Consider the following 14208-nt stretch of genomic DNA (forward strand, 5'->3'; position numbering starts at 1 on the left):
ATCTTCATTACAGCGAAATTGAGGAAATGAGTGCAGGTGGAAGAACATTCACGCAATCGATAATTTAGCGACGCACACACACACACACACCTTGCTGAAACCTGAAGCTGTTACTCTGTTTCATTTCAATCATTTCGCAAATATCAGATTGCTTTGACTACGACTGGCGACGTGCTATTTGCGTCACCAGAGTTCTCTTCATGATGTTGCAATTCCGGGAGGAAGAGAAAGAAAGTGCTGAGTGTTTGTAGGTATTAGTGAAATTTAGCTCCGGTCGAGGCTTACTTGCTTAACTTTCTTTAAATACCTTAGACTCGCGTAATCATATGAAAGAAATCTTACGCTCATGTAGTATTATATATGTTGTCCTGATTCCGTAGAAACATGCGTATAACTATTAGGATGATTTTAGCACTAGTTATAGCTACACCCTAACTTGCACAAAGTAGCAACAGTTATGATGGTTGGTCTTGACACCATTATGCCCTTGAGGTGATGAGCTGAGTTTGTCTCAGAACATGAGAATGATGTGGAAATGGGTGTGTAAAAGACAATTTGATGTGGTATTTTTCTTAATTGAAGGAATTAACCGTGCACAGGAGTGAAACCGTGGGAAAGATTCGGAAATTCAGGGAATAAAGACATTTGATGGCTTTCCAAAGAGTGCATGTGCAACTCCAGTGTCCAGGTGATGACTATTTACTTTCTGCAGGACTGACACTGAAAATACTGTTGGAATATAAAATTAGAAATGGCGTTGAAAGCAGGCAGTTGATTGTGAGGAAGTCATCTTTCTATAAGGATTTATAACCAACAAACTCCAGTATAGTAACAATCATTCTTTCCATACACATTATGATCCTACGCCAGGCAAGATCAGGAACTGAAATTCCTGTGGCCTCACATGACTGCAGTGTTTCATTGATGTCAGTGATATTTATAGACATCAATACTACCTCATTTCTGTTGTTATTGAACCAAATAGTTGAAGATCATATTGTCTTATAACAAATAATGTAAATCTAGAAACTTTCAGGCCCAGAGAAATGAAAATTGACGAAAAAAAGTGTAAATATGGCAAGACGTAATCGGGCGCATAGAGAGGGCCGAAGAAGAGCGCAGCCGAAGGAGTCAGTGGTTATAGGGCAGAAGAGGGCCGGGAGAGGCGAGAGTAGAGTGGGAGAGTGAGGAGAGGCATTGAAACAGTCATGAGGTGGACGTGGTGATTTTTTTTGTATTCATTTCAAAGTGTCTCAGTGGACGGTAGGCTGACGAGATGGCGGCTAAAAAGTACCTGACGCCGGAGCAGCTCTTGGGCTTTGAGAACTATAAGGTGGGTGGGCAGCAGCGTGTCTGGGTGTGGTGTGTGAATAGTGGTGAGTGTGTGTGGGTGTATCGGTGGTGTGTGGCCAGCCAGTATGGTAAACAGAGGCTGGTGATGACCATTAAAGAGATATGGGTTGTAATTAAGCATGATATCTTATCTTATTTTTTCATCACTTAGTTTAGCTTATGCTGTTCCTAATAAGACATGCCTAATCTAGTAATCTAAGACCCACAATCTTATTCTAGAGGAATTCAGTCTAACTTTATTGTGTATTTGGAATACAGATACAGTAGAAGTTATTACTTGTGTTAACAAATCCTAATCAAGCTAATAACTTTATGGAACTTTACCGAACCTCACTTATCCTAGAAGACTTTGATTTAGCTGTATAGAGGATTAGGGATTCGCGCAAGTGTAATGGGAGTTGTTTCTTGTTTTGTTTGATAGCTGGAGTATATTGTGGGTATTTGGTGATGGGTGTGACAGTTTGGTGAGTTAGGGAGGGACAAGTCATTTTTTTATTATTATTGTTTTAGGATATTCTTAACATTTTCAGTGCTGTGTCCTTTCCTGCCTTCAGAAAAAAATACAATGTCTCAGTATCTCCATTATACTAGAAGGCATCCACTTTATGTTATAGGTGTGATGTGTTACAAGTCAGACTAAGATACCACCAGCACTCAGACTCTGCCTTGAACTTTACAGATACTTGATTGATAAAATATTTGGTGGTGAGATGTTTATGTATTCCCTTCTGTAGATTAATAATGTGGCGAGATCTTTTTTCTTCTCTTTTTATTTATTAATTTGTTTAATTTTATTTTTTTATGTTAAGACTGACTTGTGTATTACCTTTGAAGAAGCGTATCACCTTCAGATATGAAAAATGTATCTCATATATATGTTTATCAGCCTGATATTCTGATCCTTGAAATCTATATGTATGAAAATGGAAAGGCATTTATCATATGCTGACTGTTCTGTAGAGTCCATACAAAAGAAAGAAGATATAGATTTAAAAAAAAATACATATAAACTTTTTTTGATACATAGGTATATGACAGGGAGATTCAAGGTATAGGACAGGTAGATTCAAGGTATAGGACAGGGAGATTCAAATGTATTATTGAATGTCAGTTTAATCTGAGTTAATGTCCAAGAGAGTCTGCTTTAAATGAATTTCACTTTGAATTTAAATGTTTTAATGGAAAAGTTCTTGTAGAAAGGGAAACAATGTGTGCTAATTTCAAGTCACTTAAAGCCAAAATTGTTTGTTTGAAATTTATTTTTAGTCTTTTTTTTTTTAGGGAGCAGTTTGATTTTGTTTATTTTAAATTGACATTATGTTGTACTTATTGTCATAATAATTGGTTAGATGTGCTTAGTTATTCATTTCCTGACTCCTAGATGACTTGCTTTCTATTCATCCACAGTATAGTGCACAAGACACCAGTCCACTGAGCAACTATGTTATGCACCCTTTCTGGAATACTGTTGTGAAGGTAAGCTTTGGTGTGTGTGTGTGTGTGTGTGTGTGTGTGTGTGTGTGTGTGTGTGTGTGTGTGTTTCACTGTTTGATCTGCTGCAGTCTCTGACGAGACAGCCAGACGTTACCCTACGGAACGAGCTCAGAGCTCATTATTTCCGATCTTTGGATAGGCCTGAGACCAGGCACACACCACACACCAGGACAACAAGGTCACAACTCCTCGATTTACATCCCATACCTACTCACTGCTAGGTGAACAGAGGCTACACATGAAAGGAGACACACCCAAATATCTCCACCCGGCCGTGGAATTGAATCCCGGTCCTCTGGCTTGTGAAGCCAGCGCTCTAACCTTTGAGCTACCGGGCGTGTGTGTGTGTGTGTGTGTGTGTGTGTGTGTGTGTGTGTGTGTATTTACCAAGTTGTATTGTACAGGGTTCGAGCGGGGCTCATGGTGTCCTGTATCCATGTCTCTATTTATCCAATTTTTCCGTAAAGTAATGCACATTGTGTGTGTGTGCTTTTATGTTAATTTTATCATTTTTAAGGTATAGTATGATGGTCCATGTGTGTATCTCTTTCCACCAAGAGCCAGTGTAGCAAAAATTTGAAGAATGTGTGTATGAGTGTGTGTTGGTTTATTTTAAGTATGCTATGTATGAATGCTTGCATGGTATATATATGTAGATTGAGTGAAGTTCCTAATGTTCCTGCTTTTATTGCAAAGCTATTATAATATTTTCTTTAGATTTCTACATTTATTTGTGATTGAATTAATAAAAAATTGAAATTTAATGAAGTTAGATATTGTGTAGAAGATTTATTATTTTTTATTTTAACTTATGATTTACATTGTCCTTAATTTTTCATATGCATTCTTTTATTTCTTCTTTCCTTCTTTTTTTATTCAGAATTTTCATCCATCATATGAAAATGAGTTCTAAGCCATAGTAGTAACAGTCATTTGACAAGATTAAGTAGGTCACTTGATTGATAGTCATGTGCTTTCCCTCACAGATCTGCCCCCGCTGGATAGCCCCCAATGTGCTCACCTTTGTAGGGTTCCTCTTCACGGTAGCCAACTTTGTTCTACTGACCATATACGACTATAGTTACTATGCTTCTAGTAAAGAACCACCAGGGGACAAGTACCCACCCATCCCAAGCTGGGTGTGGTTGGTATGTGCCTTCAACCACTTCATGGCTCACACACTGGGTGAGTCCTTGGCCTAGGCTGGAATGAAACAGGAACTGGCCAGCTTTCTTAATGTTGTTGTCCTGTTGCTTGAGGTCACTATAACATATATCTAAAATTTATTGGTAACCTGTTGCTTGAAACCAAAATTATGAGTACCTAATTGTAACATAGTAGAAGGCTGAAGAAAATGATTAAATTTTCACTTACTACTGCATTAGGCAATGATTCCAGATTGTGTGACAGTTGCCTCCATGTATCATTTCTCCAGTTCTTCCCAAGCTTTGTGAAGCTCTTACTGTTAAGGAATTAATGATCCCATGCATTTATATGACTTATAGAGATGAAATACATTGGATATGGGGCCATATTCAGAAATGCTTCTGTGCAACACCTGAACTACTTTCAAAGACTGTAGTTGATGTTACACAGGTTTTTAAAGTTGTTTCTATGGCTCTATTGAAATATTACCTAAATTTATATATTATGGACATGAGAAACACTAATGAGAACCCAGTTGATTACCCTTGTGGCCTTTGAAATAGTTGTGGTGAGAGCTAACCATTTTAGAATAGAGGCCATTATGACGTAGCATAAGGTGACTTTATAGGAAAGTATATTGGCTTGCATCAATCTGTCGCATTTCAGATGGAATTGACGGCAAACAGGCAAGGCGGACAGGTACAAGTGGTCCGCTGGGGGAGCTGTTTGATCATGGGCTGGACTCATGGACTACTTTCTTTATCCCCTCCTGCATCTGGTCGGTGTTTGGGCGTGTTGACTACAGTATTACACCACTCAGGTTTTACTTTGTGTTATGGAATGTTATCGTCTGTTTCTATATGTCACACTGGGAGAAGTACCTCACCAAGATCCTCTTCCTGCCGTGGGGATATGACCTTTCCCAAATAGTGAGTGTCTAGCTCTGTTTATGTATTGTTATTTCTATGTTGATAATTATGCAGGGATGAAACTAAACTATATTATGCCTTCCTAACTAAGTTCTTGGAGTGTAGCAGTATTGTTCAAGGTACTGTCCCTTTTCACCAGGGAATTTTGGGGCTCAGAGTGTGAATAATGTTTGTATGAGTGTGTGAGTGTGTGCTTTGTATTCACAACAGGACAGTTTGGGATTCAGGGAGTGACAGAGTTATGAAAGGTGCTTGTGGTGAAAATACAGGGAGTTTGATTTATATAGTAGTATATTCTGTTTTGTTTCCATAACAGATGGATTTAGTATTCAAGGAGTGACTGAATTATGAAAAATGCCTCTCGTGGAAATATAGTGGGATTAATTTATATAGAAGTGTGAAGAACCTTGTAGCTCTGAATGGGGAATATCAATGATCATCTTTATTGTATTACCTTTATAAAGTTGTGGTGTGCCTAAAGGAGTGTATTCTATTATGTAGTGAGGTATTTGCTTCAGTCTTTCAGGTGTACTCAGGTTCTTTCTATTTGGTGCATATGTCTGGGATGTCTTGCAAACCCTTCCACTGTTATGCTCATTTTCTATTAACATTCAGAGAACTAGGAAAAAATAATTGAACAAAGGAAACATACAGAACTATTTAAGAGATTAAAGAAATAATGTGTCAAGAAAGTTAAAGATCATGGGGAAAATTTATCAGGCATTGAAAGGGTTTAGATAGTATTTGTGTCTTTTTGTTCTGAGTGCTTGTCTTGCTTTGTGTGTGTGTTGTGTCAGGTTTTCCTGTTTACCCGACAGATCATCTTTGTCATCTATCTAGTCACGGGACTCTTTGGTCAACACATTTGGAAGTTTGAGCTGGTCAATGGCTTGTCTTCAGGAGTGATGTTTGAAGTGATGATGTATGCAGGCTCCCTTGGTACATCACTTCCCATGTCCTTCTGGAATATATACAAGTTAGTAGATTTTGTTAATACCTTTTTTTTTTTTTTTTTTTTTTTTTTTTTTTTTTTATAATAACAGAACTACAATCTGGATCATTATGTGGTGGTCATCTCTACTTTGAACTGTACTTCCTTTCAGGTCTTATAAAGACAAGACTGGTAAGATGCTTGGCTTCTGGGAGGCCATGCGCCCACTGTTCACCCCACTGGTGTTCTTTGCTCTGGGTACGGCTTGGGTCTACCAGTCAGGCTCAGACATTATAAACAAAGACCCCAGACTGTACCTCTTCACGATTGGCACCATATTTGCCAATATTAATGTGCGTATTTATTCATGTTTTGTTATATCATTGATTAATGTTTTTTCTTATTGATTATGTATTCATCTTATCTGTGTTAATTTTTATGAGCCATTACTCAGTTTAATGTAGATAATATGTTAGAAGATAATGAATCTGGAAGCTCAAGTTAGCCATAAGAAATTTAAAATCCATTTCAGTGACGTGATTTTTTTTTTTTTTTTTTTTTTTTTTTTTTTTCCTGTTTAACTGTGAGCCAAAGCTCAGTTCAATGCAAATGTTTTGAGAGAAGGTAATGGTAATAAATATTTTTAGGAAGCTGAAGTTTGTACTAAGAAATTTATTTCTGTATTTGTCTCATTATGTGATATTGATTTCTTTCAGTGTCGCCTGATTGTGTCTCAGATGAGCAACACTCAGTGTGAGCTGATGAACTGGTTGATGTTTCCTCTTGCCCTGTGTCTAGTCATTGTTGTGGTGTTCCCCAGCCTCGAGATGGCAACTCTGCTCTTCATGAGTGGTGTTGCCACCATTGCTCACATCCACTATGGAGTTTATGTTGTAAGTGTGACCTCTTTCTCAATTACTACTTGTATATATTTAAATAGTATATTTACACCATTTTCATAAGCAGCAACATTACAGACCAAAGTAGCAGTATTGTAATGCAGTACTGAAATAAGATGACTACACACTGGGGTTATTGCTGTCTACACATACATGTCATCACAGCACTCACGTGAGGCTGTTGTTTATTGCAGGTGCGTCAGATGTGTGAACACTTCCACATCATGTGTTTTAGCATCAAGGATCGAGCAGATTGACTACTCGCCGACAGTGCATAAGACTTCTGCAGGTGGCTGCCCTTGAAACCATGGAAGAATAAGTTTCATTGTTTATATGACTGCAAACTGTTGATGGTAATATTTAAAAGTTGAGAAAAAAGGTATAAAATGTGGCCCACAGTTATACATATCACAGTGTAGTTCACAGTGGCTCACACTAGAGTAGTGAACAAAACTGTTAAATACGGTTGTTCTTTGTAAGGCTTTCAATACACTAAATTTCAAAGTTTATGAAACAAATTAGACTTCAGATTAACTTGTTAATAATTGATCAACTGCTCAATATTTAGGACATGTCTCAATAGGCTCTAAGGACAAATTTTGATCGTTTAGCAGTATCTTTTTTAACAGGATTGACACATTAATCAAAATCCCACCATCAGATAGAGTTGAGTGATGGACACTAACTTGATTGAGGGTCACCTGTAGGATGGTACTTTGAGGTAAGTTTTCAATGTGGTACAAAATATGCGATGAACAAGACAATAAGGATCTTAGCTAGGATTTGGGGGGTTCAGAGAAGCTAATATATTGGGTTCTCATCTCTGCTCATTAAAAATTCTCTCCTAAGATGGGATAGCTGAAGTTTAGCTGACATTGAGTGTTACAGTCAGACTAGAATGCTTCCAGCCATGCTCCTTGTTTCTCTGCTGCATCCTCACTGCTTCATTGTGATTCCTCACTGATGACACGATGTTAGGGCCGCCTCGTACACTCTGTGATCGAACGGGTCTTGGTATCCAGTTTTCATTTGTTGCTTTGTGCCTTGAGTTGTGTCTTCTGGTGGGGAATTGGATGATAAATGGTGCAATGTTTACTAGCCTGTAACTCTAGTCATTTCTAGTTTCCTGGGTTAAGCCATTCCTTGCCTCCTCCCCTGCCCTTCCAACAGTAGCCAGTTGGGTGTAAGGTCGTGCACATTTTGGTGTGGTAACAGAACCAGCTATGTGTGTCATGTTTCTCCATAACATGTACAAACCTCGAAAGACTTCTTTGACCATACTACTACTACTATTAGATTTGTAATATGAAATCTAGTCAGAAAAATATGTACGCATACTGTATAGTACTCATTTTAGGGACTTACTTCACCACATTTGGCAACATGTTTATGAAATGCAACATGAGTCACTAGCATAGATATCTCAGCATCTGAGGACTATTCTCCACCTTATCTTTTCCATTCATTTTAGGATAACAATGTGTAATGTCTGGAGATGGGAGTCAGTTCTTCATTACACAGCTTCCATCTCCAAGCCCACAGTAATCTTGGCTCAGTCAGTCTGAATCTGCCATCACTGAAACATTTTGAGTGAGGCAGCACAGTGGCGTGATGATGCATTACTGGGTAGCTCCTGCTGTAATACTTAGGTAGAGTGCAGCTTGTAGGGAGGGGTGTCACTTTGCAAGTTTTTGGTGTGTTTTATCTACCATTAATTACCATTGATGTGTCTTGTCCCCCAAAATTTCACATGTACAGAATTCCCCAAACCCAAGAATTTGCCTAAGAGTTGGCTTTCCAAGTCCTGACAGAGTGCATGGGGTTTGTGTATATAGACCAATGATCATTTTAATGTGTGTATAAAGAAGTGGAAATTCCCATACCCAGTTATTATTCCGAGCTGAGAGCATGTATTCCGATGTGCTTTGTGGCTAATCTTTAATCACACTGCAGTAACAATCAGCCAGATAGTACAATCGCTGGAACTAATCAAGTCCCGCATTGCTGTGCTAATGTGTCTGTAATAACCACCTAATCAGATGCATCATGGTCATGGAATGTAATGCTCTCTAAAAGAAAAATAACATCTTAAGTGGTTCAGGTCATTTAACTTATTTAAATTATTCTGTATGCTAAGATAGATTCACAACTTAATATACTACATTAATTTCCTTTTCACATCTATATGTATATTTATACCAGACTGATATTCACCGTGGAGGGAGTAGCCAAGACAAGGTGCTATGCATGAACTGAGTGAGAAGTGAAAGGCAAAGGGGAATTGGTCAATAGAGGAAGGAGCTTTACATTGGCTCTAAAGAGAGAGAATGGATAGGTAAAGAAATTAAGCAGGTGTGATGTGAGAGTGCATGACGAAAAGGAAGACCATGAATGAGATGGATGGACAGGTGCAAGAGGGATGTCTTTGTGGCACGGAGTGATTAGAGAGCAGCTGTGAATGTATAGATGATGACTCGACCTTCAGACCCTCAAGGAAAAGCTCTCTCCTCATCTAGTCGGGCAAACTGATTTGTTGTAAGAAAGGGAATGAGTTTATGGTGTGAAAGCTAAAGATTTAGTGTGCATTTTATCCTTTTGAAGTGTGGTTATTAAGGATCCATGTTCTTTCTCACTAAAGGACAAGAGGTTGAGTCTTAAGGGAATGCTTGTGTGTGTTTGTGGAGCTTATCTTGATTAAGCCCTCTTTGGGGAATGCTAGTCTGGTATGTATGTGCGTATGGCATGTTCAAGCTTATGTACTTTACTTAAATAATTTATTCTTACCAGAAGCTGTTTTGCCACATTTTACAAGAAAAAAAACTTATGGCACTATGAATAATTAAGTGTCACTTTTGTGTCAGATTTGCCTTTGAGTCATGTGTGTAGGGAGTGAGGGAAACAGACGAGAGTGGTGTGAATGAGATGAGATGGATGGTGTGCATGTATTTTGATGAGGGAGAAGGATCACTGTAGTTCCACTGTTTTAAGAAATTTAGAGCATGACAGAAAGCAATTTCTCACCAGTGGCATTCTAAGGAGCACTTCATGTAGATGGGAGCATGTGGCAATATTGGTGAGTGTATCTTAGTGACCAAGTACAGTCTGTAAACTACTTTGTTGTATACAATAAACACCCTCACTGGAACTGTGAACGCTGTGTATTACTAACACCTGATTTCTGCACTTCGTATGGATCACTTGTCTTCTAGCTGTTACTAGTCATCTCTTGTGCATGCTCTTTCTCTCTGGCTGGCTAACTAACTTGCTTCTCTGATTGTTAAGGTGCAGGGCTTCAAGTTTCCATCACATAGACGCCAAACATTTCAGGTATCACTATCATGAACTCTTATGTCATATTAGTCAAATATTCTGCCTTGAGTTTTGATTATAGGCAGTCTGTTGGCCAAAATGATTCAAGCTTTTCATGCATGTGTTGTCTGGAGTTATTGCGTGAAATGTGGGAATGTTATGGTTAGCTAAGGTGCACAGCATGAGTAAAGGTGTCACCATGAAGAGGGGCAGAGAGGATACCATACATAGGCTGTAATGGAGGGTTATATATCTTATAGCTGTCATTCAGTTGTTTTGTATAACTTTGATTTTTATTTATTTTCTATTTATATTATTCAGTTTAAATTGATGCTTGTGGAAGCCTTTGGTTCATAAGAGTGCCTTTCTCAGACATATTTAAATGCAAAGTGAGCTTGCAAAGTTTGATCGTTTATACTTGTGATTTTGTTTGAAGTGTTCATCTCATCTGAATTTTTTTTTAGTCAAAAAGTTTTGTATAGTGGATTATTATTCATTGCTTGATTTTCACATTTTTAATTGGGCTTTTTATACCTTTTTTCAGTTAGATTAGATCATGCACATGAATATTTGTACTAATTTTTTTATAAATAATTTTAATTTTCATTTATTTAAATACCTATTATCTATTCTAATGACCTTTTAGTATTAGATATCAACAGAGCAGTTATTTTAACAGTGAAATGAGTTATTTAACACTGAAATATATGCAGCTTGCATTATCACTTGATAATTTTGGCAGCATACACTTGCATGGTTTCGTAAGGGTCTTGTCTGTCCAACTGCAGAATTCTTTGCACTGTCCCTCGGACGTCCTTATTATTTATAGATATATACTATATACTTTTTTTTTCATTATTATTGTTTTTTCTTATGGTATAGAATGGTTCATAGAGATGATATTCTGATTATCTCCTTGTGAAGTTCCTTCCAGATGGTGTCACTTTTATACCACCAAGTTAAATGGAAATAAACGAACTGTGAATTTTGTATGTATGTATGTATGTTTTTTTTTTTTTTTTTTTTTTTTTTTTTTATATATTTTTCCCTCATATATATTTCTGCTAGATGGTGTATATGTGTACATAACAACAGATAGTGATCTGTGTGTCGACTGTCCTGAAGAGCTCTCAGCAGCTTGGTGAGGCTGCCATGTACTGCAAGATGTGTGGCGGCACCAACCCTGCAGATTTGGTTAACATTCACTTCATTATAATATCTTAGATTTTATTATGGGGTCACAGATTGCTTTTTTTTTTTTAACACTTTGCATGCTATTACATGATTGAATATTTGACTTTACTAAACAAGAAAATTATAACTGGCTATTAAAAGACTACTTATGCTATTCCTTAGTTTGGCATTAGAACTGTCTTTCAAAATGTCACTGTAATCTTGCAGCAGATACTTTAGTCAAGCTCAAGAAAAACCATAGCAGTCAAAAAGTTACGACAAATTTGTGTGGGACTGTGGAGGTGAAAGCAAAATATGTGATGTATGATGTCAATATGCAGTAATGAAGTTGTAATTAAAAATAACTAATTATTGATATTGCTTCCTCTATGTAGCTCCAAAACTCCAAAAAAATGAATTGGAGAAGGGTTGGACTTGGGTAGGGATATTTATTCCAGAAACGTCTTGATGCTTCTGTTTTGGCTGAGTTCCAGAGTTTACATACACAAACAATTTTTGAAAAACTTTTTCATCTCAAGATCAATGTTACAGTTACAACATTTGCTTTTTGTAGCACTTTGTGTATTCATTTTGGTTTGTGATAACTAACAGTTGTGTTTTTATAATTTGATTCTGGTAAATAATGTTCATCTAAATGTAGTGTTTTATTGTAAGTCTAAGAACACAAATCTCAGTTGGTCTGTGTTTCTGGAGAAGCATCCATGAGGGAACACAGCCACTGGAGAGAGTGTGCATGCTGTGACTGAGGAAGTCCCCACCACACAACAATTGAACGTGTGATATTGTCTTCGCTTCATCATTGTGTTGCTCACATCACTGTCTAGGTAGAGTCAGCTCGCCAAGGTGACAAGTGTATGGTGTTTGAAATTCCATAGGAAGTATTGTACATATGTAGTTGCTTCTTTAAGGTAGACTAGTGTATATTTTGTATTTATTAAGTACTAATTTATTGGGCTTTTTTTTGAAGCTCAGACATTTTGTGAATTTGAACTTAAGGTAATCTTAACTTAAATTTATTCTTAAGAAAATCAGATGATATCTCTCTCTCTCTCTCTCTCTCTCTCTCTCTCTCTCTCTCTCTCTCTCTCTCTCTCTCTCTCTCTCTCTCTCTCTCTCTCCACACTACCACATAGCTTCATCACAGTCTAGCAGTAGGTGAAATATCAAAAACATCTTTTGTAACATTACGTCATTATTTTTTTAATTATGTATTTGTTTTATATTGTAATACATTATATTTAGAATAAGCCAGTACTCGTTATAATTTGTGACATACATAATACTTTTTCCGTATTTTTATTATGATAATATAACTGAAGTACATTTTTCATGGTGTGTGTGTGTGTGTGTGTGTGTGTGTGTGTGTGTGTGTGTGTGTGTGTGTGTGTGTGTGTGTGTGTGTGTGTGTGTGTGTGTGCACCAGGGTCCCATTAGATGAAATTTCAGAATATGCAAACTATGTACATACAGTGTATTACTGTATCCTGAACCTGACTTAAGTTCTCTGCATCTCAGTGCACCAGTCATATGGACTTGCTTACTGAGGATCTACTACTAGATTAACAAACACTAACTTGCTTTCACTGCTCTCATGTAAGGATTTTCTGGGTGTCCTCAGTCTGCGATAAGTGCTGGTAATCTGGTTAGGTGTTTCAAATCAGGGAGTAATTTTCAATTTAATATAACATTACTTTTGTGTTCTAGTTCTATTTTAGTCCATTGCCATTTTATGAAAAGTGCCAGAATATATACAGGATTCCATTTGATTATAATTTGAAATCATTACAGGTGGAGCTTTTCAGCTTATGATATTGTTTTGTTCTAATTCTGCTCTAGTACATTACTATTCTTAAAATGGTGGAATTAACATTTATGGGGTTACAAGCTGGATCTTTATGTGTAGCTTCTTATAAATGATGTCATGGCCTTATATATAGTAGTTATTTCCTCTATACTACAATGTGTGTAACAAGACTCTGGTGCATATACTCTTCATTATGTATAATATGTAAGTGTAATTCAAACTCATTCAGTGAAGCTTTCATTGTGGCTGCTGCAGATGGTTGAATTTCACAATGTTAGGTTAGAACAAGTTGGCATTTTGTCACACTGTTGGTAAAGCACAGCACTGAGTATGCACTGAGCTGCTGCACAATAAATCAGTGCAGAGAGAGGCATTTACATACATTTATATTCAGTGTAATTTGTGCAAATTTACATATGAATTTTTATTGATTTGTTTATATGTTTATATTCATTAATTTATTTATTTATGCTACTATACTATTTTGTGATGCACCAGCAGATGTATTTCGATGCTAACCTCTTGCAGATAATAATTAAACGCACTCATTACACCAGACTTTACTCCATCCTGAACCTTCTAGTGTTTACAGGGCCTGATCATGGAAGTATGTGCCAACTGGGCTATAGTCTTCTGAAGTATAATAGGATAGCTCATAAAACTATCCCTTTCCACCACAACACAACAGAATTAAGAGTATGAATGATGTGTGTGGGTGTGTGGTTGCTGCTAGGTGAACATGGGCTACAGATTAAGAGGCTCAACCATTTGCCTCGCCGCGCCAGAAACTCAAACCCTGGCTTTCTCAGTTGTGAGCCAAGTGTGCTAACTACTACACTATGCAATGTAGCATACGTGTGTTATTCATGATGGTCGTCTGCTGGTCACCCAACCAGCCTTTCCCCAACAGAAAGAGTTCAGAGTTCATACTGACTGATCTTCGTGTAGGACTGAGACCACATCACACATCACACACACTGGGAAAGCGAGGCCACAACCCCTCGAGTTACATCCTGTAGCTATTTACTGCTAGGTGAACAAAGGCTACACATCAAGAGGCTTGCCCATTTGCCTCACTGCACCCGGTACTCGAACCTAGGCACTCTCGGTTGTGAGCTGAGCGTACTAACCACTGCACTATGCGGTGTG

General features: G+C 37.5%; 1 protein-coding gene across 1 annotated transcript; it reads left to right on the forward strand.

The window, feature by feature from the left end:
* The first annotated feature begins 1122 nt into the window (after window positions 1-1122).
* On the forward strand, window positions 1123-13612 carry LOC123506111 (ethanolaminephosphotransferase 1-like). The gene is made up of 8 exons (XM_045257996.1): window positions 1123-1333; window positions 2761-2829; window positions 3834-4032; window positions 4660-4922; window positions 5741-5898; window positions 6026-6206; window positions 6570-6746; window positions 6947-13612. The coding sequence occupies exons 1-8, from the start codon at window positions 1277-1279 to the stop codon at window positions 7007-7009; spliced, it is 1167 nt and encodes a 388-aa protein (XP_045113931.1). The 5' UTR covers window positions 1123-1276; the 3' UTR covers window positions 7010-13612.
* The last annotated feature ends 596 nt before the right edge of the window (window positions 13613-14208 follow it).

The sequence above is a fragment of the Portunus trituberculatus genome, chromosome 19 (genome assembly GCF_017591435.1).
Source record: "Portunus trituberculatus isolate SZX2019 chromosome 19, ASM1759143v1, whole genome shotgun sequence".
NCBI lineage: Eukaryota > Metazoa > Arthropoda > Malacostraca > Decapoda > Portunidae > Portunus > Portunus trituberculatus.

Excerpts from the sequence above, each read along its gene's own strand:
- LOC123506111 (XM_045257996.1), top strand. The coding sequence starts at position 1,277 with ATGGCGGCTAAAAAGTACCTGACGCCGGAGCAGCTCTTGGGCTTTGAG. Across the intron at positions 4,033-4,659 it reads CTTCATGGCTCACACACTGG|ATGGAATTGACGGCAAACAG; the intron begins GTGAGTCCTTGG and ends GTCGCATTTCAG. Across the intron at positions 6,207-6,569 it reads CCATATTTGCCAATATTAAT|TGTCGCCTGATTGTGTCTCA; the intron begins GTGCGTATTTAT and ends GATTTCTTTCAG.